This window comes from Scyliorhinus torazame, chromosome 5 (genome assembly GCF_047496885.1).
Source record: "Scyliorhinus torazame isolate Kashiwa2021f chromosome 5, sScyTor2.1, whole genome shotgun sequence".
Taxonomy (NCBI): Eukaryota; Metazoa; Chordata; class Chondrichthyes; order Carcharhiniformes; family Scyliorhinidae; genus Scyliorhinus; species Scyliorhinus torazame.
The window spans coordinates 108773359-108800391 of record NC_092711.1 but is presented as its reverse complement, the minus strand read 5'-3'; the positions used below and the strand labels follow the sequence as shown (position 1 = coordinate 108800391).

Genomic DNA, 27033 nt, shown 5'->3' with positions numbered 1-27033 from the left:
CTCGTTCCCCAAAAGCTGTAAATTTTCACGTACGCATCTGTACAAACAAAAAACACTCTCTCCTATCTCGCCCCATCCATTCTCACTCCATATACACACTCCTTATTCTCCTGAAGGTGCTAATTCATGCTGATTGACAGATCGACACTCAGCATTTCCTGATCTTGACCGAGAGATCGTGATATTCCAAGAAATAGGAGCAGGAGACAGTCATTCAGCCCATCAAGTCTGCTCCATCATTTAATAAGATCATGGCTGGTCTGATATAATCTCAAATCTTCAATTACAGGGAATAAATATGGAGCAGAATTTAATGGTTAATCAGTTGATGAACAGAAGAGAAATTATGTCTAGAACATAGAACATTACAGCGCAGTACAGGCCCTTTGGCCCTCGATGTTGCACCGACCTGTGAAACCACTCTAAAGCCCATCTACACTATTCCCTTATCGTCCATATGTCTATCCAATGACCATTTGAATGCCCTTAGTGTTGGCGAGTCCACTACTGTTGCAGGCAGGGCATTCCACGCCCTTACTACTCTCTGAGTAAAGAACCTATCTCTGACATCTGTCCTATATCTATCTCCCCTCAATTTAAAGCTATGTCCCCTCGTGCTAGACATCACCATCCGAGGAAAAAGGCTCTCACTGTCCACCCTATCTAATCCTCATCATCTTGTATGCCTCAATTAAGTCAACTCTTAACCTTCTTCTCTCTAATGAAAACAGCCTCAAGTCCCTCAGCCTTCCCTCATAAGATCTTCCCTCCATACCAGGCAACATTCTGGTAAATCTCCTCTGCACCCTTTCCAACATCCTTCCTATAATGCGGCGACCAGAATTGCACGCAATACTCCAAATGCGGCCGCACCAGAGTTTTGTACAGCTGCAACATGACCTCATGACTCCGAAACTCAATCCCTCTACCAATAAAAGCTAACACACCGTATGCCTTCTTAACAACCCTATCAACCTGGGTGGCAACTTTCAGGGATCTATGTACATGGACACCGAGATCTCTCTGCTCATCCACACTACCAAGAATCTTACCATTAGCCCAGTGCTCTGTCTTCCTGTTATTCCTTCCAAAATGAATCACCTCACACTTTTCTGCATTAAACTCCATTTGCCACCTCTCAGCCCAGCGCTGCAGCTTATCTATGTCCCTCTGTAACTTGTAACATCCTTCCGCACTGTCCACAGACTTTAGTGTCATCTGCAAATTTACTCACCCATCTGGTGCAAGAAAAACAATTCCTGACCACGGCAAGATAACGATGGTAAATCAGCAGCACATAGCCGAGGGATGGGCAGCAGTGAAAACATAATTCAGAGACATTGGATAACAAAGCACAGATAATAAAGCACAACACTGAAAACTCTAAATTATAGGTGAATGCTCAATAATACTCACCTCTGGAATAATTTCACTGTTTTCAAATTTAAAACCTCTTATGGAGTCTGCAGCTGGAAAGATATCAGAAGCACTGGAATCAGTGAAAAATCACAGTCTTCCAATCTTCTAACTCCCTGTAAAATGAGATTACAAGAGTCACGTGTCAATTGTCGTCAGAGATTACCATTTTTTCTTTCTCTCAGATTGTTGTGTGTAAATCCTCCCGTTCTAGCTCCCTGTAAAAGTAGTTTCCAAAGTCCATGATATAAATTCCTAACACACTCTCCCCATTTCCTGGCGTAGGATTACTTAAGATGGGATATACTTACATTGGAAGCAGTTCAGACATGGTTCACTCAGCTGATTACTGGCATGAAGGGGTTTGTTTTATGAGGAAAGGTTGCACAGGGTGCGTGTATACTGACTGGATTTTAGATCATAAAATTTACAATGCAGAAGGAGGCCATTCGGCCCATTGAGTCTGCACCGGCCCTTGGAAAGAGCACCCCACTTAAGCCCACACCTGCACCCTATCCCCACAACCTCACCCAACCTTTTTGGATACTAAGTGCAATTTATCATGGCCAATCCACATCTTTGGACTGTGGGAGGAAATCAGAGCACACGGAGGAAACCCACGCAGACATGGGGAGAACATGCAGACTCTGCACAGTGACCCACACCTGGGACCCTGGAGCTGTGCTACCATGCTGCCAATAAATAAGAGGTAATCTTAAAGGAGCAGAAATGATTCTGAGAGTACTTGACAGGTGCTGGAAGGATGTTTCTCCTCAACAGGGAATCTCGAACTACAAGGCCAGTTTAAAAATGAGTGTCTAAGACAGAGATGAGAAGAAATAGCTTCTCTCAAGAGGGCCAGTAGCCAGTGGCACTCTCTCCCTAGTGAGCAGTGGAGGCGGGGCCATTGAATTTATTCAAGGCTGTTTTACCGACTGAGGAGTAAAAAGTTAGGGATGTTGGTTGTCTGAAGGAAAATGGAGTTAAGACAATGATCAAATGAGCCACGAGTTTATTAAATGGCAGAGCAGCCTCTTCCTGCTCCTAATTCTGATAATCTTATTCTTATGTTATTGGGATGGCCGCACATGTGCTTTGCAGCCCCTTCCCCCCTCTCACATCCCTTTGAGATCTCTGCACTCATTTAATTCCAGCCACTTGAGAATTCCTGATTTTAATCTCTCCACCATTGCCAAGGCCTCAATTTCTGGAATTTCCTCCTTAAAACTCTCCGACTCACTTCCCTCCATTAAGATTCTCTTTAAAAGCTAATATATCCTCATGTGGCTCAGTGTCAATTTTGTCATTTTGTAATGTTTAAATGAAAGTCTTAAAAGTTTTATTCTGTTCATGTCATAATATAAATTCGAATTATTGTCACTGCCCTGGACAAATATTCTGCCCCATAAATAGGAATTTGTAACTCAGAGTGAAGCAGTTTGCTGGACATTCTGTCATGGAAAAACGTTGCCCCCAACAATGATGGCGACCAAGCCTGCGCTCTGCTGCTCGTGCCCCGATAAAGATGGTGGGTGCGCATGCGCACCTCTCTCAGTACCAAATAAAGATGGCGGCTGCATAGTCTCGGCTGTAACAAAGCTGCGGCCTCCGCTCAGATCCCCAGGCACCGGTAGGTTATTTTTCCGGATTGTCGATGTAAATAACATGTTCACGAAGCGTGTCTAACGAACCGACTGATTCATCTCTCCCTCCGTCCCGCCATTCCCACCTTCATGATTGTGGATCCGAGAACGAACGTTTTCCTGCGTCGCCATTAATCACACTGCGCATGCTTCACTCAGCCCAGTGCCGCCTCCTTATTCACGCTGATTCGTTGGAGGACCAGTTACTCCCGACCGGTCCTCCGGACCCGCCCCCTCTCCTCCTATTGGTCCGGTGCTGCCTTCAATCGTTGCCCGGCCATTGTGAGGTGTCTGGTGAGAGGTCAGGGTTTAGAATACCGAGTGTGAAACACTGAATATTCTCCACTCTCCCGGTCCCGAGGTAAGTTATTTATACTGACTGTCCCGGAGCTGCTCCTCCCCGGATTCGCACCAACCCCGCTCCCTGCCGACTAGGCCGTGAATCCCCGAGGTAAGTTATTTATACTGACTGTCCCGGAGCTCCTCCTCCCCGGATTCGCACCAACCCCGCTCCCTGCCGACTAGGCCGTGAATCCCCGAGGTAAGTTATTTATACTGACTGTCCCGGAGCTCCTCCTCCCCGGATTCGCACCAACCCCGCTCCCTGCCGACTAGGCCGTGAATCCCCGAGGTATGTTATTTATACTGACTGTCCCGAAACTGCTCCTCCCCGGATTCGCACCAACCCCGCTCCCTGCCGACTAGACTTTCAGTGAATTCAAATTTTACCTTCTGCGTTGATGAGATTCACACCTGGGTCTCTGGAAAATCATTATGACAGTCAAAAAGATTGTTTTGAACATTTCTCTTAAGCGGATATAAAAATATTGAAAATGGGATAAAGGTTGATTGTCTGACAGTCAAACACTGTCCTGTAAGGGAATGAGTCCTTTTGCTTCCCAATTGGCCGAGGAAGGCAGTGTGTCTTACCATAGAATTTACAGTGCAGAAGGAGGCCATTCGACCCATCAAGACTGCACCGGCTCTTGGAAAGAGCTCCCTACCCAAGCCCACCCGATCCCCATAACCCAGTAACCCCACCCACCACTAATGGGAATTTTGGACACTAAGGGCAATTTAGCATAGCCAATCCACCTAACCTGCACATCTTTGGACTGTGGGAAGAAACCGGAGCACCCGGAGGAAACCCACGCACACACTAGGAGGATGTGTAGACTTCACACAGACAGTGACCCAAGCCGGAATTGAACCTGGGACCCTGGAGCTGTGAAGCAATTGTGCTGTCCACAATGCTACCGTGCTGCCCATATCAGCAGCATCTGCGTGTGGCAGATAAAAGGTTTGTCTGTTCTGTCTGTGAGGGGAGATTTCAGGTCTCAGTGTGACTGGAAATGCCCTGAGAATCACAAACCCTGGTTAGACCAAATCGGGAAAACTGTGTTCAGTTCTGGGCAACAAACCTGAGGAAGGATAGAATGGCCTTGGAGGGAGTGTAGCACAGATTTACCGGAGTGATATCTGAACCCCCCCTGGGGTTAAATTACAAAACTAGATTACACAAAAGAGTCAGAGACATGATGGCGCAGAGAATGGCATTCAGCCCATTGAGTCGATGCTAGCTCTCTGGAGCAATCCAGTCAGACCCATTCTCCTACTCCCTGTATCCTCGCAGGTTTATTTCCCTCAAATGTCTATCCAATTTCCATGGGCTGCATGGTGGCACAGTGGTTAGCACTGCTGCCTCACAGCACTGGGCTTCCCAGCTTCGATCCCAGCCCAGAGTCAACGTCCCTGTGGAGTTTGCACATTCTCCCTGTGTCTGTGAGGGTCTCACCCCCACAACCCAAAGATGTGCAGGGTAGGTGGATTGGCCACGCGAAATTGCCCCTTAATTGGGGAAAAAAAGAATTGGGTACTTTAAATTTATTTTTAAAATATTTCGATCCAATTTCCTTTTGAAATCAAATTATTCAAACACCCTCATAGGCAGCGAGTTTCAGGTCATTGCTGCTCGCTGTAGAAAAACATAATCTCATATCTCCTGTACCTTTTGCATACAAACTTTGTGTTTTTGTGGGTGTTCTCTCCATCCCTATTTTCTGTTTTAAATCCGTTTCACAAGGTGTTCAAAGGAGAGGCTTCAAAGTCCGGAAACTCAAACCAAGCATCACATCAGGATCGGACAGAGTCCTCAATTTATCATATCCTGAATATCAACGTACTTTGAACATGGAAGGAAAAAGCATCGTTCACAGTGGGGAGAAACCGTACACGTGTTGTGTGTGTGGAAGAGGATTCAGTCAAACATCAGGCCTCACAAGCCACAAATGCAGTCACACTGAGGAGAAACCTTGGAAATGTGCGGACTGTGGGAAAGGATTCACTTACCCATCCTACCTGGAAACTCATTGACGCAGAAACACTGGAGAGAGACCATTCACCTGCTCCAAGTGTGGGATAGGATTTATTCGGTCAGCGGCCCTGCAGAACCACCAGCGAGTTCACTCCAGGGAGAGACCATTCACCTGCTCAGAGTGTGGGAAAGTATTTACTGTTTCAGCCCACCTGCTGAGACACCAAAAAGTTCACACTGATGAGAGACCGTTTCATTGTCCAGACTGTGGGAAGTGCTATAAAGATTCTGGGTGTCAGATTCGCCATCAACGTGTTCACACTGATGAGAGACCGTTCAGGTGCACACAGTGTGGGACTGGATTCAGTCGAGCATATTACCTCACTGAACATCAGTGAATTCACACTGGGGAGAGGCCATTCACCTGCTCCAAGTGTGCGAAGGGATTCACTCGATCATTTGACCTGCAGAACCACCAGCGAATTCACACTGGAGAGAGGCCATTTGTTTGCACCATGTGTGGAAAAGGATTCATTCACTCATCCGCACTGCAGAACCACCAGCGTGTTCATACTGGGGGGGAGACCGTTCACCTGCTCCAAGTGTGGGAAAGGATTCACGCGGTCATCCCACCTGCAGAGGCACCGGCGAATTCACACTGGGGAGAGGCCATTCATCTGCACCAAGTGTGGGAAGGGATTCACTGAGTTATCCGCCCTGCGGAAGCACCAGCGAATTCACACTGAGGAGAGACCATTCATCTGTGCCAAGTGTGGGAAAGAATTCACACGGTCATCCCACCTGCACAGTCACCAGCAAATTTATACTGGGGAGAGGCCATTCGTCTGCATCAAGTGTGGAAAGGGATTCACCACTTCATCCCACCTGCTGAGTCACCAACGAGGCCACAAGTAACCACAGTGATTGGATTTTGCTGTTACTCACATTCAGGACTGAACCATGTTCATTTGGGTCTCTTTCTGCTGATAACAAACTCCAGCCCATTTACAGAGGCTAACATTCTTGTTAAAAGTCAAATAAATTAGATTTATGTTAAATGTGCAGTGTTGAAACTTTTTAATATCTCTGACACAAGTTAGTTCCTTTTGAAGTACTCTCGCTCTCACATTCTCTTCCATCCTCACCAACAAGAATTGTGAGGAGCGCTGGGCAGCACGGTGGCCTAGTGCTTAGCACAGCTGCCCCACGGCGCTGAGGTCCCAGGTTCGATCCCAGCTCTGGGTCACTGTCCGTGTGGAGTTTGCACATTCTCCCCGTGTCTGCGTGTGTTTCGCCCCCACAATCCAAAGATGTGCAGGTTAGGTGGATTGGCCACACTAAATTGCCCCTTAATTGGAAAAGATAATTGGGTACTTTAAATTTTAAAAAATCCGAGTAAATCCGATCAGTTGCCTCTGCTGCTTCCCTCCCTTCCACGATCCCACCAGACCAAACTGTCTCTAAATTTCATCCTTTTGACTTCTGGTGGCGGCCATGGAGTCGGAGGTCGCGAATTTGGTAACTCCCGCTCGTGACGGACCTTTTGGACTTTTCTCCCAATTTTTTTCGGAATTGTATTAGAAACATCAGTGGAGAGTGAGACAGTGAGGAGAAATCCCCCACTGGTATATGGAGCCATGGACCAGAAGTGGTCGTATAAGAAGAATTAGTTGAGCAGCGAAGGTGACTGTAGAACCTGCAGCACGGGAAAGCATGGCGGAGGCGCAGGATCCCAGTTTGGTGGCACTGGTCACCACTGAGGGCCAGGAACTTTTACTTTGAATCGCCAGACGAAGCGATGGACTTTATCAAAGACAAAAGGCTGGCAGGGGTTTGAGGACATGGGGTGGACAGCACGGTAGCATTGTGGATAGCACAATTGCTTCACAGCTCCAGGGTTCCAGGTTTGATTCCGGCTTGGGTCACTGTCTGTGCGGAGTCTGCACATCCTCCCCGTGTATGCGTGGGTTTCCTCCGGGTGCTCCGGTTTCCTCCCACAGTCCAAAGATGTGCTGGTTAGGTGGATTGGTCATGACAAATTGTCCTTAGTGTCCAAAATTGCCCTTAGTGTTGGGTGGGGTTACTGGGTTATGGGGATAGGGTGGAGGTGTTGACCTTGGGTAGGTGCTCTTTCCAAGAGCCGGTGCAGACTCGATGGGCCGAATGGCCTCCTTCCGCACTGTAAATTCTATGATAATCTATGATAATCTATGACATTGAACCTCGGGGGAGGGTATTGCGGTATCGATTCTGTTTAAGTGTTCTTAGTTTTTATCTGCATATGCAGTGCTCTCTGTAACGTTTTTAGGCCGTTGCTCAGATTTGTAAGTTAACTTTGTTTCAGTGGGTGGAGGGATTTTTTCGACTTTTTTGGGCACTGTGATGTTTTGAATATGTATGTTTGAGTGGAGGGGGGGAGGGGATAGGATGTCTGGCACCATGGGCGGGGGTTACCAGGATAGTTAGGTGGGCCTCCCGACTAGGCTGATCACATGGAACGTTAGATTGAGGAAGGGATGGGACGGCCAAGTATTTCATTCAGGGCTGGACTCTAAGACCAGGGGGGTCGCCATCCTGATCAACAAACGGGTGGCATTTGAGGCAGGGAGAATAGTGGTGGACGTGGGGGCCAGGTACATCCTGGTGAGTGGGAAGCTTGAGGGGATGCTGGTGGTACTTGTGAATATATATGCACCAAACAGGGACGATGTGGAATTCATGAGGGGGGTGTTAGGTCAGATCCCGGACTGAGAGTCGCATAAGCTGGTCATGGGGAGACTTAAATATGGTCATTGACCCAAGGTTGGACCGGTCGAGGTCATGGACAGGGAGGGTGCCAGCAGTAGCGAAGGAACTAAAGGGGTTCATGGAGTAGATGCGGGGGTTGGGGGGGGGGGGGGGGAGGTAAACCCATGGAGGTTCAGACGGCCAAGAGTGAAGGAGTTTTCTTTTCTCTCTCATGTGCACAAAGCATGCTCCCGGATAAAAAAAAAAAATTCTGAGCAGGGTTCTACTGGCGGGGGTGGTTGATACCGAATATTCGGCGATTGCTCTATTGGACCATGCCCCACATTGGGTGGATTTACGGGTGAGCAAGGAGAGAAGGCAGCGCCCGCAATGGAGGTTGGATGTGGGACTGTTAGCAGATGAGGGGGTGTGCGGGCGGGTGAGGGAGTCCATCCAGAACTATTTGGAAATAAATGACACTGGGGAAGTCTCGGCAGCAACGGTTTGGGAAGCGCTGAAGGCAGTGGTTCGGGTGGAGTTAATCTTGATATGGGCTCAGAGGGAGAAAGTGGAGCGAGCAGAGATGGATAGGTTGGTTGGGGAAATACTCCAGGTGGACAGGAGATATTCGGAGGCCCCGGACATGGGGTTATTGAAGGAGCGGCAGAGGCTGCAGATGGAGTTTGGGCCGTTATCTACAGGGAAGGCAGTGGAGCAACATGAGGGGGGTGGTATATGAGTATGGTGAGAAGGCCAGTACGATGCTAGCGCATGAGCTGAGGAAAAGGGAGGTGGCCAGGGAGATAGGAAGAGTGAAGGACAGAGATGGGAACGCGGTCTTGGACCCAGCAGGGGTGAACGGGGTGTTTAAGGAGTTTTATAGCAGGCTATATGAGCCGGAATTCCCAACTGGGGTAGAGGGGATGAGGCAGTTCCTGGGTGAGTTGAAGTTCCCGAAGTTGGAGGAAAGACTGGTGGAGGGGGTTGGAAGCCCCAATTGGAATTGAAGAAATAGTGGAGGGGCTGGAGGCCAGTCATCGGGTAAGGCCCCGGGACCGGACGGCTACCCAGTGGAATTTTATAAGACGTTCTCTGAGATGCTGGGCCTGCTGCTGGTGAGGGCATTTAATGAGGCAAGGGAGCGGGGTGCCCTTCCCCCAACAATGTCGCAGGCCTCCATCCTGAAGCGGGAGAAGGACCCAGAGCTATGCGGGTCATATAGGCCAATCTCCCTATTGAATGTGGATGCCAAACTGTTGGCCAGAATATTGGCCTCCGGAGGTGATCGGGGAAGACCAGACGGGGTTTGTAAAGCGCTGGCAACATGCGGCCAATGTCAGGCTCTTAAACGTTATATGATGCCCTCCGAGGGGGGGGGGGGGGGGGGGGGGGGCGCGGGCGTGGGTTGATGGAGGTGGTAGTTGCGATGGACACGGAGAAGGCCTTTGATCGGGTGGAGTGGAAATATTTGTGGGAGGTTAGGAAGGTTCGGGTTTGGGCAGGACTTCATTGATTGGGATCGGCTGCTGTACCAGGCACCAGTAGCAAGCGTACGAACTAATCAGCTGATGTTGGGTTATTTTACGTTGCACCGAGGGAGGAGGCAATGGTGTCCCCTCTCCCCGCTGTTGTTTGCTGTGGCCATAGAGCCATTGGCGATGGCTTTAAAGAGCATCTAGGAATTGGAAAGTGTTGGTTCAGTGGGGGAGGGGAACACAGGGTCTCGCTTTACGCTGACGACCCGCTCCTGTATATTTCCGACCCGTTAGGGGGATGGGGGAGATTATGCGGATCCGAGGGGAATTCGGTAGGTTTTCAGGGTATAAATTGAATATGGGGAAAAACGAGATGTTCGCGATCCAGACGAGGGGGCCGGAGAGGAGACTGGGAGAGCTGCCGTTTAGAATGGTTGGGCGGGGGGGAGCTTACGTTATTTGGGAATCCAGATGGCACGGGAATGGGAGACATTACATAAGTTAAATCTGACCCGGCTAGTAGAGGAAATGAAGGAGGACTTTAGAAGGTGGGACATGCTCCCGCTGTCACTTTCGGGGAGGGTGCACACAGTGAAAATGACGGTTCTCCCGAGATTTCTGTTTGTTTTCCAGTGCCTTCCCTTCTTTATCCCAAAGGCCTTTTTTAAACCGGTAAACAAGGCGATTTTGGGTTTTGTGTGGGTGGATAAAACCCCGCGAGTGAAGCAAGTGTTGCTGGAGCGTAGTCGAGGGAAGGGTGGGTTGGCGCTGCCGAATGTTAGCAACTATTACTGGGTGGCAAATATAGCCATGGTTAGGAAGTGGGTAGTGGGGGGGGGGGGGGGGGGGGGGAAATCGGTGTGAGAGTGAGGTAGCATTGTGTAAGGACTCAAGTCTGATAACGTCACCTCTGCCGTTCTTGGCGGCCCGGTACTCCACAAGCCGGGTGGTGGTGACGGCCCTGATAGTCTGGGGGCAGTGGAGGAAGCACGTGAGAGTGGAGGGTGCATCAGTCTGGGCCCCGATTTGTAACAACCATCGGTTTGTACCGGGAAGGCTGGATGGGGAGTTCCAGAGGTGGCAGGGATCAAGAGGATGGGAGCTTCCCCTGTCTGAAGGATTTAGAGGAGAAATTTGAATTGCCAGCAGGAAATGGATTTGGGTATCTGCAGGTACGGAATTTTTTGTGAAGGCAGGTTTCAACCTTTCCGCTCCTACCACCACGGGGGATACAGGACAAGGTAGTTTCGAGAATGGGGGTGGGAGAGGGAAAGGTATCGGATATCTACAAAGAACTCATGGAGTCAGAGGTAACTCAGATAGAGGAGCTATGGGGAGAGATAGAGGCAGATCTGTGGGCGAATGCCTTGAGCAGAGTCAATACGTCCTCACCATGTGCCAGGCTCAGCCTGATACAATTTAAGGTCATTCATTGGGGGCACATTTTATTTTTTAATTTTAGAGTACCCAATTTATTTTTTCCTATTAAGGGGCAATTTAGCGTGGCCAATCCACCTACCCTGCACATCTTTGGGTTGTGGGGGCGAAACCCACACAAACGTGGGGGGAATGTGCAAACGCCACATGGACAGCGACCCAGAGCCGGGATCGAATCTGGGACCTCAGCGCCGTGAGGCAGCAATGCTAGCCACTGTGCTGCCCCGTTCACTGGGCACACATGAAGGTGGCCCGGATGAGCAGATGTTTTGGGGTAGAGGACAGGTCTGCAGGGGGGCCAGCAAATCATATCAATATGTTCTGGGCATGCCCTAAGCTTGGGGGATTCTGGCAGGGTTTTGCAGATGTCATGTCCATGGTACTAAAAACACGGGTGGTGCCGAGTCCCGAGGTGGCGGATTTTGGAGTGTTGGGAGTCCAGAGGGCGAGAGAGACTGATATCTTGGTCCTCCCTAGCGTGGAGGGATCTAAGCCCCCAAAATCAGAGATCTGGGTTAGCAACATGGCTGGGTTTCTCAGTCTTGAATCAAGTTTGCCCTAAGAGTGTCAACGCTAGGATTCGTCCGGAGGTGGCAGCCGTTTGTCGACTTCTTCAGAGAAAATTAACTCTCAGCAGAGGCAAAAAAAGGGGAGGGGAGTAGTTAGGCTATTTTCTGTTGAGGGTAGGGGGGACTTGTTAGGGATGGTGATGATTTATGCACGGATTTGCATTGTTTACTGTTGTCACTTATTATTATAAAATTACAAAAACCTTAATAAAATGTTTTTTTTTAAATCAACATCACCAAAATCAGATCATCTGCTCATTGCCACATTGCTGTGTGACATCTTGCTTTGTAAAAATTGGCTGCTGCATTTCCTACAACAGTGACGACACTTCAGAAGCACTTTGGAACATGCTGTGGTTGTGAAAGGTGCTACAGAAGTGCAAGTTTTAAATTGAAGATTGATGCTTTCTGATCCTTAATTGATTTCAGACATCCCCAATTTATAGATTTGCTTTGGTTCAGACAAGACTTTAACCAATTAAAGCAAAGGCAGAATTCTGGACAGTAAATTTAAAAACAAGTTTTTTAAAGAAAAGCTTTACTGAACAATTTGAAGACATTGACGTTTACAACTTCAAGCAGGTGATCAGTCTGTAGAAGTGTAACCCTCCCTGGCTCCTTCTTTGACAGTAATTTCCTTGGAACTCGGCCTTGAGAGTCTTCAGTACTTGGCCAGCAAGGAAAACCTTCGGAACCTCGACTTTTATCCCCAAAGTGACCATTACCTCATGTCTGAGTTGGGCCTGTGGTAACATGACCATTGGTCAATTGGGCACCAGTTTAATTTAATTGGATCTCCAATTACTGACACCACCTTCTCTCATTACCTCAGACAGGAATACAATCAAACTGTTTCATACTATCCCTTTACTCGATTCTGTACAATTCCTTATTCATACAATTTCAAATGTTGAGGCTAATCAGAGTTGGTAGGTCTCTCTATTGCTGTTACATTTATCCCCATTGCACATTCTTTATATACACAGCAATGAAGCTTTTACATTTTTACAACAAATAAAACTTTTAAAATAAAACAAATAAGACTTTTACTACAACTACTGATTAATTATTGTTTAATTAATTGTAACTCAGTTACGGATCACTGCTTATTTCATCATCTGTGACAGACTGGTAGCTAATTAATACAGTAATTTTCAATTAATACATTTGATTGATACAAGATACACTGGTTCTCTACTGAGTAGTACTACACTCCCTATGCTTCACCCGGTGTCTATGTATTTACATTGTGTATTTATTGTGTGTCCGAGGTTTTTTCATGTATCGAATGATCTTTCTGGACTGTACGCAGAACAATACTTTTCGCTGTAACTAGGTACATGTGACAATAAATCAAATCCAATGAAAGAGACAGTTTCTTACTCTTCTTCAAAACGAACAGTCTTAAAAATTATTCATTCATGGGAGGTGGGGGTCACTGGCTGGGCCAGCATTTACTGCTAATTCCAATTGCCCTTGAACTGCGTGTCTTGTGAGGCAATTTCAGAGGGCACTTACAAATCAACCACAACATTGCTGTGGATCTGGAGTCACGTGCAGGCCAGACCACGTAAGGACAGCAGATTTCTTAAAGGGCATGAGTGAACCAGACGGGTTTTTACAACAATCAACAATGTCATCATTAGACATTTAATTTGAGACTTTTATTAAATTTCAATATCTGTCATAGCCAGATTCGATCCCAGAGCATTAACCTGGGTCTCTCGATTACTAGCCCAGTAACAATACCATTACGCCACTGCTGAGCCCACATAGTCTTGGCAGAATATGATGTCTTGTAAATTCTCAAAATTATAAAGTAATTTTTTTCAAACAAATTCTGGTAGTTCTGCTGTTTCTGGAAACATTTTGGTTGGTGTTTTTTTTAAAAACAAAGATCTAGTCTTTGCAATATAATTACCTAATACACCAATTCATCAATAATCATCAATATTCAGTACAGAATAATCGTTAATTTAATTATTGTTTATTGCTATGAAATCAATACATAGTTAATATAGAAAAAGTTACATGCCTACAGGAAACCACATGTTAGAGATGTAAAAGGGTTTCCTTGACCTTGTTACTAATGACAGTGAATACACTATGAAAATAACAATTTAAAAACTAAATGTGATTACACATGGTACTTACAGCTTCCTACATTACAACAGTGAATACATTTCAAAAGTACTCCATTGGCTTTAAAACACTTTAGGAGGTCCAGGGGATGTGAGAGGTTTTATAGAAAGGTACATTTGTTCTAATTGTCCACAAACTAGGAAATATTACACTTGGTGTCCTCACCAATTTATTGTTAAAAATTGAGTCTTAATTTTGTGTAATAATCACGTCGACACCATTTTGAATACTCTGAAACTCCAGACACATCATATGCACAATTATTTGTTGTAAAACACAGCGAGTTGTTGTGATTTGGAATACACTGTCTATAAATGGTGGTCGAGCCTCATTGGACTACCTTCCAAAAGGGAAATTGATGCATTCTGAAAAAGAAAACAAAATAGTCGAACTCTGGGATTAAATGGGTCGCTGTACAAAGAGCTGGCATGGGAAAAATGGGCCAAATAGGCTCCTCTGTGCTCTGGGAGCCTTGTGTAGATGTAAAGGGAGTGGTAACAACCTGGAACCTACTGCCTATGAGCATAGGAGATGCAGAGATGACGGAAGGATTTCAATCGGAAATTGGACAGGTACTGAGAGAAATAAACCCACAGGGATTCGGGGATAGAACGGGGCAATGGACAGACTGGCTTCCTCCACAGGGAGCCGACACGGTCCCAAAGGGCTGAATGGCCCCATTCCCCACCCTCCAGATGCTGTGATCTCAGGAGAGAAATTCAGCTGCTCCAGTCACTCCAACTAACTGGAATCCCTCATCTCTGGTGTCATTCTCGTAAATGTCCTCTACACCATCTCTAAGAAGTTCACATCTTTCCTAAAGTGTGAGGCCCATATATAGGGTTCCATTCCAGAGGGATAGAATTGAAAAACAAGGAGGAAATGTTCAACTTGTTTAGAGCCAGGGTTAGACTACACTGGGAGCTCTGTCAACATTGATGATCTCCATTTAGAAAAAGGAAATAGAGGCACTGGATAAGGAGCAACAAAGATTCATAATATACAGAACTGAGAGCATTTAACACTCAGGAAAGGCTGGGGCTGATTTTTCTGGAAAAGAGAAGACTGATGGGTGACCTGATGGAAATCTTTAAGATTATAAAGGGATTCAATAATCCAATAGGAATTTCAATAGAAACCTCTTTACCCGCGAGTGGTGAGAATGTGGAACTCACTCCCACAGAGAGTGGTTGAGGTGAACAGCATGAATACATTGTACGTAAAGCTAGATACATACATGAGGGAGAAAGAATAGAAGGAGATGCTGATGGGGGAGATGTAGTGGGGTGGGTGGAGGATCATGTGGAGAATAAAGACTGACACAGACCATGGCTAATCTCAGCCGGTATGGGAATTTAACCTGTGCTGTTGGTGTCACTCAGCACGAACCAGCCATCCAGCCAACTGAGCTAACCAATCCCCATGTAAATCTGTAATAATTCCTTAAATATTACTGATTGTCTGTCTCCCACCATACCATTTAATGTAGTTTGCCAATGCACCTCAGACAACTTGCCCCTCATAACCTGATAGTTTTCTCCTGTGAGAAGCACCAAGATAAATTAAACAAAACAACCGTGTAACCACCTTAGACCATCTTCATGACAAAGTGGCATGATTTTTGCGGTTCCCAAACAGAAAAGAGAATGAAACATCTTATCACCTCCAACAGAATGAACAAAATGCAGTCCTGGATGTAATTGAGACCAGAAACAATAACAGCAGAATCCAATCCCTGTAATCAGTTGTGAACTTGTTGGTGTCTCAGGAAGTGCGATGAATTACAAAATCCGAGATTTGCACATTGAGAGCAGGTGAACGGCCTCTCCCCAGTATGAACTCCCTGGTGTGACTGCAGACGGCATAACCGAGTGAATCGTGCAAATAGACGTGAACGGGTGTGATATAATCGGGATTATGGAGACATGGCTGCAGGATGACCAGGGAAGGGAATTTAATATATTTAGTATTTAGGAAGGACAGACAAAAAGGAAAAGGCAGTGGAGTGACAGTGCTGCTTAAAGAGGAAATTAATGCAATTGTGAGAAAGGGTATTAGCTCCGACAATGTGGAATCTGTATGGATAGAGCTCAGAAACACCAAGGGGAAAATAAATTAGTAAAGAGGCCCCCAAACTGCAGTGGTGATGTTAGGAATAGCATAAAACAGGAAATTAGGCTGATTGTAAAAGTTTCTATAAGTATATGAAGAGAAAAAGATTGGTGAAGACAAATGTAGGTTCCTTACAGCAGGGCAAATACATAATTTGGTTCTGTCTTCACAAATCTTATGCCAGAAATGTTGGGGAACACAGGATTTAGTGAGAGGGAGGAGCTGAAGGAGATTAATATAAGTAGAGAAATGATGTTGGGGAAATTGATGGGATTGAAGGCTGGTAAATCCCCAGGGCTTGATAATCTGCATCCCAAAGTAGTTAAGGAAGTGGCTCTAGAAATAGTGGAGGCATTGGTGGTCATCTTCCAAGATTCTATGGACTCTGAAACAGTTCCTGCAGATTGGAGGGTGGCTTATGTAATTCCACTGTTTAAAAAGGGAAATGCGGAGAAAAATTGAGGAATTCTCGATCAGTAAGCCTGACCTCGGCAGTGGGGAAATTCGAGAATCCATTATCAAAGATTTTATAGCAAAGCACTTAGAAACCAGTGGCAGGATCGGACAGAGTCAGCATGGATTTATGAAGGGGAAATCATGCTTGACAAATCTGCTGGAGTTCTTCAACGGTGTAACTGGTAGAGTTGACGCGGGGGAGCCAGTGGATGTGGTATATTTGGACTTTCAGAAGGCGTTTGACAAAGTCCCACATAAGAGATTAGTGCGTAAAATTAAAGAACATGGGATTAGGGGTAGTGTAGTGAGATGGATAGAAAACTGGTTGGCAGACAGGAAAGAAAGTGTCGGAATTAATGGGTCTTTTTCAAATTGGCAGGCAGGACGGGGTAGCTCAGGCGTCGGTGCTAGGACCCCAGATATTCACAAGATGTATTAATAATTTTTTTTAAAAATTGAAAGTACCCAATTCTTTTTTTCAAATTAAGGGGCAATTTAGCATGCCCAATTCACCTACCCTGCACATCTTTGGGTTATGGGGGTGAGACACACGCAGACACGGGGAGAACCTGTCTCTACACGGACAGTGACCTGGTGGCAGGATTGAACCCTGGTCCTCGGTGCCGTGAGGCAGCAGTGCTAACCACTGTGCCACCCTATATATTAATGATTTAGATGAGGGAACAAAATGCAATATCTCCAAATTTGCAAATTACACCAAGATGCGTGGGAGGGTGAGCTGTGAGGAGGATGCAGAGATCCTTCAGTGTGATTTGGACAAGTTGAGTGAGTGGGCAAATGAATGGCAGATACAGTATAATTTGGAGAAATGCGAGGTTGTCCACTTTGGTAGCAAAAACAAGAAGGCAGACTATTAGCTGAATGGCCATAAATTAGGAGAGGGGAATGTGCTACAAGACCTGGGTGTCCTTGTACACCAGTCAGTGAAGGTAAGCATGCAATTCAGCAGGCGGTAAAGAAGGCAAATGGTTTGCTAGCCTTCACTGCGAGCGGTTTCGAGTACAGGAGCATGGTTATCTTGCTATAATTATACAGGGCCTTGGCGAGGCCAATACCTGGAATATTGAGTGCCGTTTTGGTCTCCTTATCTGATGGAAGGATGTTCTTGCTCTAGAGGGAGTGCAGCGATGGGTGACCACACTGATTCCTGGGATGGTGCTACTGACGTATGAGAGAGTGAATCAGTTAGGATTGTATTCGCTGGAGTTCATTAGAATGGGGGATCTCATAGAAACCTATAATATTCTAACAGGACTTGACAGGGTAGATGCAGGAAAGATTTTCCCGAGGGTGGGAGTGTACAGAACCAGAGGGCGCAGTCGGAGGATACGGGGTAAACAATTTAGGACAGAGATGAGGAGTAATTTCTTCAACCAGAGAGGGGAGAGCCTGTGGAATTTGTTACCACAGGATATAGTTGAGGCCAATACATTGTATGTTTTCAAGAAGCAGTTAGATATAGCAATTAGGGCGAAGGGGATCAAAGGATATGGAAGGGAAGCAGAATTAAGCTACTGAATTGATGATAAGCCATGATCTGAATGAATGGTGGGGCAGGCGCAAAGGGCCAAATGGCCTCTTCCTGCTCCCATTTTCTATGTTTCTATGTAATCCCTTCCCACACTAAGAGCAGGTGAATGGCTTCTCCCCAGTGTGAATTCGCTGGTGTGTCTGCAGGTTGTATAAACATGTGAATCTCTTCTCACAGAGGGAGCAGGTGAATGGTTTCTCCCCAGTGTGGATTCGCTGATGTCTCAGCAGGCTGGATGAATCAATGAATCCCTTCCCACACTGAGAACAGGTGAATGGTCTCTCTCCAGTGTGAACTCGCTGGTGTGCCTGCAGGTGAGATAACTGAGAGAATCCCTTCCCACACTGCGAGCAGATGAATGGCCTCTCTCCAGTGTGAACTCGCTGGTGTGCCTGCAGGTTAGATAACCGAGTGAATCCCTTCCCACACTGAGAGCAGGTGAATGGCCTCTCTCCAGTCTGAACTCGCTGGTGTGCCTGCAGGTTGGATGAATTAATGAATCCCTTCCCGCACACAGGGCAGGTGAATGGCCTCTCTCCAGTGTGAACTCGCTGGTGTGTCTGCAGGGTGGATGAATTAATGAATCCCTTCCCACACTGAGAGCAGGTGAATGGCCTCTCCCCAGTGTGAACCCGCTGGTGTGTCTGCAGACTGGATAACTGTGTGAATCCCTTTCCACACTGAGAGCAGGTGAATGGCCTCTCCCCAGTGTGAATTCGTTGATGTCTCAGCAGAGCAGATGAATTAATGAATCCCTTCCCACACGGAGAGCAGGTGAATGGCCTCTCCCCAGTGTGAACCCGCTGGTGTTTCTGCAGGCTGGATGAATCAATTAATCCCTTCCCACATTCAGAGGTGGTGAATGGCTTCTCCCCAGTGTGAACTCGCTGGTGTGCCTGCAGGTGAGATAACTGAGTGAATCCCTTCCCACACTGAGAGCAGATGAATGGCCTCTCCCCAGTATGAATTCGCTGGTGTGCCTGCAGGGCATATAAATGACTGAATCCCTTCCCACACTGAGAGCAGCTGAACGGCCTCTCTCCGGTGTGAATGCGGCGATGAATCTCCAGCTGAGATGGGGCTCTGTATCCCTTCCCACAGTCCCCACATTTCCACGGTTTCTCCATGTTTTGGGTCTCCTTGTGTCTCTCCAGGCTGGACAATCAGTGGAAGCCTCGTCTACAAACAGAACATGTGCACTGTCTCACCTCACTGTGAATGGTGTGATGTTTTTCCAGGCTGTGTGACTGGTTAAAGCTCTTTCCACAGTCAGTTCATTGGAACACTCTCACTTGGGTGTGTGTTTTGTGGGTCTCGGTGCTTTTCCAGTCACATTAATGTTTAAAATCTTTTGAAGCGACAGATCGGACAAACATTTCTCCTTCTCGCCGATGATATTCAGATCAGAAGGAATCGAGTTAGTTTGGCATATTGAAACGTTGAGATTTCTGTCTATAATTCGCCTCTTCCAATATCCTTTAAAAACAATTTACAAAAGTAATTATTGTTAGTACAGGATAGAAACTCAGAACAGACAGTTCTAGTTCCTATGGAACATTATTTCCCCTCTCGTTCTCCAAAAGCTGTAAATCTCCATCCTACACAATCTCCCTCCATTCTCACTCTGCTGTATCTAATATTCACCCTCTCAATTCTCCAGAAGGTGCTGATTCATGTTGATTGACAGATCCAAGCTCAGCTCACTGCTTCCTGACCAGGACACAGAGATTATAATAGGATCAAGAGTAGGCCATTCGGCCCACCGAGTCTGCTCAACCATTCAATGAGATCCTTGGCCGATCTACCTCAGCACCATTTTCCCACACGATCCCCATATCCCTCAATATCTAGAAACCTATCAACATTTGTCTTGAACATACCTGACCACTGAGGCTCCACATTCCTCTGGGGTAGCGAATTCCAAAGCTTCACCACATCCACGAGTGAAGAAATCCCTCCTCATCTCAGATTTAACTCTATAAATACCCGAATACCCGGAGGAAACCCACGCAGACAGTGAAATCCGGAGAGCAGGATTGTCTTCCTTTTCTTTCCATCTCTGCCACCGCTTTGCATCATCAATAAGACATTGGGACTCAAAGACTAATCCAGTTTGATGGACAAGTTGTCTTCATTCTGACCAATGGGGAACAAGCTCCTCCCACTCATTGAAACAGCGCCTCGACAAAGATAACAAACGCGCATGCGCCCTGATGCACATCCAATAAAGATGGCGGCCGTTAACCCGAGCCTAAAATGAGGAGCTGCAGCCTCGCTCGATCCAAACTGTTTTCCGTAACTTTTCCGAGGTTTGCGGCTTACAACAGCTTTACACAACGTTTCCGCCCACTCCCGCGATCTCTCGCTCCCTCCATATTGTCAAACGCCCCTTACCAATTTCACAGCTGATGGCATAGCCCTTCTCCTTCACCATTACCCACACTGCGCATGCTTCAATCACAGCGGGCTCCGCCCCTCATTCACTTCGATTAGTTGGAGGATCAGGCGCTCCCAGTCGTCCTCCAGTCCCGCCCCTCCTCTTCCTATTGGTCCGGTGCTGCCGTCAATCACCCGGGCATTATGACGGTTCCAGATGCTGAGAGCGGCCACAGGCTCAGTCTGACTCGCTGATTGTCCAATAATAACAGTGAGAGTCTCAGTGGGACAATCAGACAATAATAATGGAGATGGGGCCCAGAGGATAAACAGCAAAGGATTCACTCACTTTGAGAGGAACAAACACAGTGTCTCTCCCCATAATAAGTCAGACTGCAGTGTGTGAGTGAACATATATGAACATATGGCAGCACGGTAGCATTGTGGATAGCACAATTGCTTCACAGCTCCAGGGTCCCAGGTCGATTCCGGCTTGGGTCACTGTCTGTGCGGAGTCTGCACATCCTCCCCGTGTGTGCGTGGGTTTCCTCCGGGTGCTCCGGTTTCCTCCCACAGTCCAAAGATGTGCAGGTGAGGTGGATTGGCCATGATAAATTGCCCTTAGTGTCCAAAATTGCCCTTAGTGTTGGCTTGGGTTACTGGGTTATGGGGATAGGGTGGAGGTGTTGACCTTGGGTAGGGTGCTCTTTCCAAGAGCCGGTGCAGACTCGATGGGCCAAATGGCCTCCTTCTGCACTGTAAATTCTATGATATCATTGGATTCAATGTAGAATCATAGAATCCCTACAGTGCTGAAGGAGGCCATTCGGCCCATCGAATCTGCACCGACCCTGTGAAATATCACCCTATCTGGGCCAATCTCGGGCGGCATGGTAGCACAGTAGGTAGCACTGTTGCTTCCCAGATCCAGGGTCCCAGATAATAACTCTGTCACTGTTATTATTAGACAATAACCTGCCTGTTATTCCAATTCCGGTGTGTGTCACTCCGTCGCTGTTATCATTAGACAATAGTAGGAGGGCAAGATGCAAGGTAGCAATGATAATATGATGTTTCTGTGTTATAGTCAATGTCACTGGGAGGTGTGTGATAAAATGGAAACACCATGACAGAGGCACGTGTGACTGACTCCACCTGATTCAGAGCTGTTCTACCCAAGGTGAAAGCAATGATGACATGGGAAACTCCAGAGATTTCTGGTATCTGAGGGAGATCTGTAGAGGAACTGAAATCATTCTAGTGGTTCTCGATTTGCACAGTCACACAGGAAAAATATATGACAGCTAAAACCAAAGTTTCAGTCTTCTCTTTGAGACACATTGTGATTGAAAAGATCAAATGTTAAAACATCAGGAAAGGAAAATTCGGACTGTCGCAAAGGGCATCATTGCTACCTTAGAGCACCATGGACCCTGTTTCAATTCCGCCCTTGGGTGACTGTCTGTGTGGAGTTTCCACTTTCTCCCAGTGTCTGCATGGGTTTCCTACCAGCATTCAAAGATTTGCAGCTTAGGTGGATTGGCCATGATCAACTTCCCCTCAGTGTCCAAAAATGTGTGGGTTAGGTGGGGTTACAGGGATAGGATGGGGGATTGTGCCTAGGTATAGTGTAAACTCAATGGGCCGAATGGCCTCCTTTTGCACTGTAGAGATTCTGAGTGAACTGTCGAATTCATCTGATTCACCATAACACTGCCAATTTACACTCTACAAGTGCAACTCCCTTTGAAAGTTACTGTAAATCTGCTTCCAGCAGCCTGTCAGTGTCAATTCCACATTACATCACATCACGGTGTAAAATCAATTCTCCTCACCACCCCCTTGGGTTCTGTTGTCAAATATCTTAAATCTCTGTGTCCTCTGGTTACAAATCCTCCTGCTCTTGGGAAACAGTTTCTCCCCATCGACACTATCACAAATCCTTCCTCATTTCAAACACCTCTATTAAATCTCCCCTTCACCTTCCCTGATCTCAGAGGGACAATTCCTGTTTCTCCTGCTCTGAGTCACAGGGACACAAAATGTTAACTCTTTTTCTCTCAATACCGATGCTGCCAGAACTGCTGAGTTTTTCCAACATTTACTGTTTTTCTCCTTCTTTCTTTCTTTAATCTATTACAACCCCTTCATGAAATTCTACACCTCTATTAAATAGGAACATACAGACACCGAGAGAGAGGGAGAGAGATACAGAGGAAAGGAGAGACAAAACTGAGATTTTAAACGGCAGAAAGATGAGGTGGCGAGAGCTAAATGCTGAGAAATAGAGGAAACAAGTAACACAGAAAGAATAACATAAAATATAAGGGAGCAGGTGATCAGTTCCCAACTACAAAGAGCAGAAAGAACTCAGTGACTGATCCACAGACACAGCCGGTGCTGTCCGGGAATGGAGACTCTGAATAGAAATAACCGGCTCATTTGTAAATGTCACCACAATGTGATCTGTGTGACTCTGCCCTGACTCTGTGGACAGATACAGGCCGCCTTGACAGATGTTCTCACCAGATTGTGGTCCCTGGATTTATTTTCTGCTCAGAAGTGAGATGTGTGGTTTGGAACGGGCAGCAGAGAAACAGGAAGTTGTGTTTCCTGAGAATGAAACGCAGGCGTCAGTTTCATGTTATCACCATGAACAGTCTTCCTGTCTGTGAGGGTGAACTCACTCTGACAGTATCAAGAACACCCACACATATTGCTGCCAGTCCCAGCATTACATTCACCTCCATTCCCATTTTAAACATTAAAATATGAGGTTATTTAGATTTTTAACATATTAACTGAACAGGAAGATGGACTGAGGATATCACTGGGAGAAATGAGGGGACATTATCCAAAATTAAATTTTCCTCAATGAGGGTTATTAGAAAATTGGAGATGTAAAGTTAGTCGGGGCCGATCAGAGAGAGAGAGAAAGTGAGAGGTAGAGAGAGAAAAGATTCAGTCTCCATAAATGAGATGTTGGAGAGGTTCAGTGTGTTCTGTGCTTCTTCAGAGAGAGAAATTAAGTGAGTTTAGGCGCTCTGTGAAATAGAAAGGTTAAAGGAGTGAGTGTCTGAGAGAAAGATAGAGAGGTAGGAGGTCTGTGGAATGAGTGAGTGTGAGAGCGGAGAGAGGTTAAGTCAGAATCTGAAACAGAACAGAGATGTTCAGTGTGTGAGAGACAGGAGAGCAGGTTCATATACCTGAGGATCACTGAGAATAATCAGAATAAGGAGACCACCCAGAAAGCAGCCAATAGGAATCTTCAGCTGAAAACATCACTTATTCTTAAAGGGACATCCGGGGTTCTGACACTGTTCAGCTCCCAGTTAAAGGGGCGGGCACAGCTTTGCCCTTACTCTATTATGTTTCTGATTGTTAAAGGCCCGCAGGGCTGAGGTTTATTTAAAAAGACAGAATGTGGGAAGCACACATAAACAAAACTGGGAATTCTTGGATACACACTGCAGCTCCTTCATTATCTGGGAATCAAACTGTTGTCCAATTATCCCAGCAGTTAACAGCTGCTATTTTGACGCAGACTTCAACCAATCTATGTTAAGTAGGTTTCTATTTAATTATTTAATTGTGACTGTCACACAAACACATTTTCAGTCTGGAAACTTAAACCAGCTGCTTTAAATTCAATCGGGAACATCACAGTTTTACACCAATCTCAGATCTGACAGCACATTTCCAGCATTCACCATTGTTCTTCTTGACTCTGAACACAGTTGTAAAGGAGCTTCTGTTCTAGGAGCTCTGAAACATGGAAGAGAGCGGTTGGGACACATTTCTTACACGCCTCAGGAATAACCCACACGGGGGCTTTGCTGACAGTGAAACGAGATGAGAAAGACCAAAGTGTTGTTTGTCCCTCTCAGCGTGACCCTGAAGGACTGTGTCCAGGCTGAAGTTCTGTTCCTGCCGTATGATCCTTCCACAGATTGTCCTTTCTGAGCTCCAGACAGGTGATGTTAAACACTCAGGTGTGGACTTCCGGGTGCGGCGATGACCAGCTGAGTCGCACGTTTCGGCAGCTCCCTGTGAAACGGACTTTTGGGCTCTTGATAGGAGCCCCAACGGCAATTTTAACGGCTGAAAACACCGTGCGGTAAACCAGAAGGGTGTTCCCCCTGGACACGGATGGAAAAAGGAGAGGAAAGTGGCCGGATTGCAGCGGATCCTTTGGAACAACGGCAAGGAAGGCAAGCAGAAACCAAGATGGCGTCGGAAGGTGGCAGTTTCATATGGGGCCCTGAACAACAAGAGTTTTTGAAACGCTGCGTGGAGGAGATAAAAAAGGAAATGAAGAAAGAGTTGTTGGCCCCGATATTACAGGCGATTGAAGGGCTGAAAGAGGAACAAAAGACCCAGGAGCAGGAGCTTCGGGTCGTGAAGGCGAAAGCAGCAGAGAATGAAAACGACATACAGGGCCTGGTGGTGAAGTCGGAGATACAGGAGGCACACCAGAAACGATCTGTGGAGAGGTTGGAGGCACTGGAAAATAACGCAAGGAGGAACAACTTGAGGATTCTTGGCCTTCCTGAAGGTGTGGAGGGGGCGGACGTCGGGGCATATGTGAGCACGATGCTGCACTCGTTAATGGGAGTGGAGGCCCCGACGGGTCCGTTGGAGGTGGAGGGAGCATACCGAGTTATGGTGCGAGGACCGAGAGCAGGAGAAGCTCCCAGAGCCATAGTGGTGAGATTTCTCCGTTTTAAGGATAGAGAAATGGTCCTTAGATGGGCGAAGAAAACTCGGTGTAGTAAATGGGAGAACGCGGTGATCCGCGTCTATCAAGATTGGAGTGCGGAGGTGGCGAGAAGGAGGGCGAGCTTTAATCGGGCCAAAGCGGTACTTCACAAAAAAAAGATAAAGTTTGGAATGCTGCAACCGGCAAGACTGTGGGTCACATATCAAGGGAGGCACCACTACTTTGAGACGGCGGATGAAGCGTGGACTTTTATTGTAGAAGAAAAATTGGAATGATTGGACTACGAAAATGAACGTTTGGACAAAGTGGTGGGACGAGTGGGGGGGGGGGGGCGAAGAGGGATTGTATGATTAATCCTGCGGTATGGTAACTTTTCTTTCTCCCACAGGTGGTGATGGGGGGAGGTGGGGAGGGAGAAGAGATGGGGCGTTGGCCATGGGAGGCGGGGCCGAGGGAGAGGCGCGGGCCTGGTTCCCGCGCTATGATAATTATGGCGGGAATAGAGAAGCAGGAAGGAGGGGGCGCCGCACGGGGCGAGCCGTGATCACGGGGGGAAGCCGAGGTCAGCCAGAGTTTGCTGACTTCTGGGAGCAACATGGGGGGAGTAATTACGCTAGCGGGGGGTCTAGCGGGGGGGGGGGGGAGGGGGGAATTACTGGGTTGCTGCTGCTGGGGAAAGGGGGGAGTGGGTGCGGGAAGGGATGGGCGGGGGGGCACCGTCTGGGAGAAATACAGCCGCGTGGGAACTGGGCGAGAAGCTGGAAAAAGATGATGGCTAACCGGCAAGGGGGGGGGGCGTGGGAAGCCCCCCAACTCGGCTGATCACGTGGAACGTGAGGGGGCTTAACGGGCCGATAAAGAGGGCACGAGTACTCGCACACCTTAAGAAACTTAAAGCAGATGTGGTCATGTTACAGGAAACGCACCTGAAACTGATAGATCAGGTTAGGTTGCGCAAAGGATGGGTAGGGCAGGTGTTCCATTCGGGGCTGGATGCGAAAAACAGGGGGGTGGCTATATTAGTGGGGAAGCGGGTAATGTTCGAGGCAAAGACTATAGTGGCGGATAACGGGGGCAGATACGTGATGGTGAGTGGCAAATTACAGGGAGAGATGGTGGTGTTGGTAAACGTGTATGCCCCGAATTGGGACGATGCCAATTTTATGAGGCGAATGCTAGGACGCATCCCAGACCTAGAGACCGGAAAGCTGATAATGGGGGGAGACTTTAACACGGTGTTGGAACCAAGGCTGGATAGGTCGAAGTCCAGGACTGGTAGGAGGCCGGCAGCAGCCAAGGTGCTTAAGGATTTTATGGAGCAGATGGGAGGGGTGGACCCGTGGAGATTCAGTAGACCTAGGAGTAAGGAGTTCTCGTTTTTCTCCTATGTCCATAAAGTCTATTCACGCATAGACTTTTTTGTGTTGGGTAGGGCATTGATCCCGAGGGTGAGGGGAACGGAATATACGGCTATAGCCATTTCGGATCATGCCCCACACTGGGTAGACTTGGAGATAGGGGAGGAAACAAGAGGGCGTCCACCCTGGAGAATGGATATGGGACTAATGGCGGATGAGGGGGTGTGCTTAAGGGTGAGGGGATGCATTGAAAAGTACTTGGAACTCAATGACAATGGGGAGGTTCAGGTGGGAGTGGTCTGGGAGGCGTTGAAGGCGGTGGTTAGGGGGGAGCTGATATCAATAAGGACACATAAAGGGAAGCAGGAGAGTAAGGAACGGGAGCGGTTGTTGCAAGAACTTTTGAGGGTGGACAGACAGTATGCGGAAGCACCGGAGGAGGGACTGTATAGGGAAAGGCAAAGGCTACATGTGGAATTTGACTTGCTGACCACAGGCACTGCAGAGGCACAATGGAGGAAGGCGCAGGGTGTACAGTATGAATATGGAGAGAAGGCGAGCAGATTGCTGGCACACCAATTGAGGAAAAGGGGAGCAGCGAGGGAAATAGGGGGGGTGAGAGACGAAGATGGAGAGACGGAGCGGGGAGCGGAGAGAGTGAATGAAGTGTTTAAGACATTTTATAAAAAATTGTATGAAGCTCAACCCCCGGATGGGAGGGAGAGAATGATGGAGT

The 27033-nt window shown here is 47.2% G+C and overlaps 2 protein-coding genes across 3 annotated transcripts in view; one reads left to right on the top strand and one right to left on the bottom strand.

The window, feature by feature from the left end:
• The first annotated feature begins 2959 nt into the window (after positions 1-2959).
• Positions 2960-27033, top strand: part of LOC140417849 (uncharacterized) — a 94870-nt gene continuing 70796 nt past the window's right edge. The window contains 3 exon segments of the mRNA XM_072501294.1: positions 2960-3046; positions 5143-6077; positions 7682-7697. Of these exon segments, the coding sequence (XP_072357395.1) occupies positions 5250-6077; positions 7682-7697 (844 nt within the window). The 5' untranslated portion in view covers positions 2960-3046; positions 5143-5249.
• Positions 13553-20294, bottom strand: LOC140419369 (uncharacterized). Of its 2 annotated transcripts, none has more exons than XM_072503241.1 (2): positions 20238-20294; positions 13553-19319 (listed from the first exon to the last, which is right to left on the bottom strand). In XM_072503241.1, exon 2 carries the CDS (start codon positions 18968-18970, stop codon positions 17936-17938), a length of 1035 nt encoding a protein of 344 aa, XP_072359342.1. In that variant the 5' UTR covers positions 18971-19319; positions 20238-20294; the 3' UTR covers positions 13553-17935. The 2 variants fall into 2 exon arrangements, with proteins under 2 accessions (XP_072359342.1, XP_072359343.1); XM_072503242.1 differs by lacking the exon at positions 20238-20294 and adding an exon at positions 19724-20231.

Excerpts from the sequence above, each read along its gene's own strand:
- LOC140419369 (XM_072503241.1), bottom strand. The coding sequence starts at position 18,970 with ATGGAGAAACCGTGGAAATGTGGGGACTGTGGGAAGGGATACAGAGCC.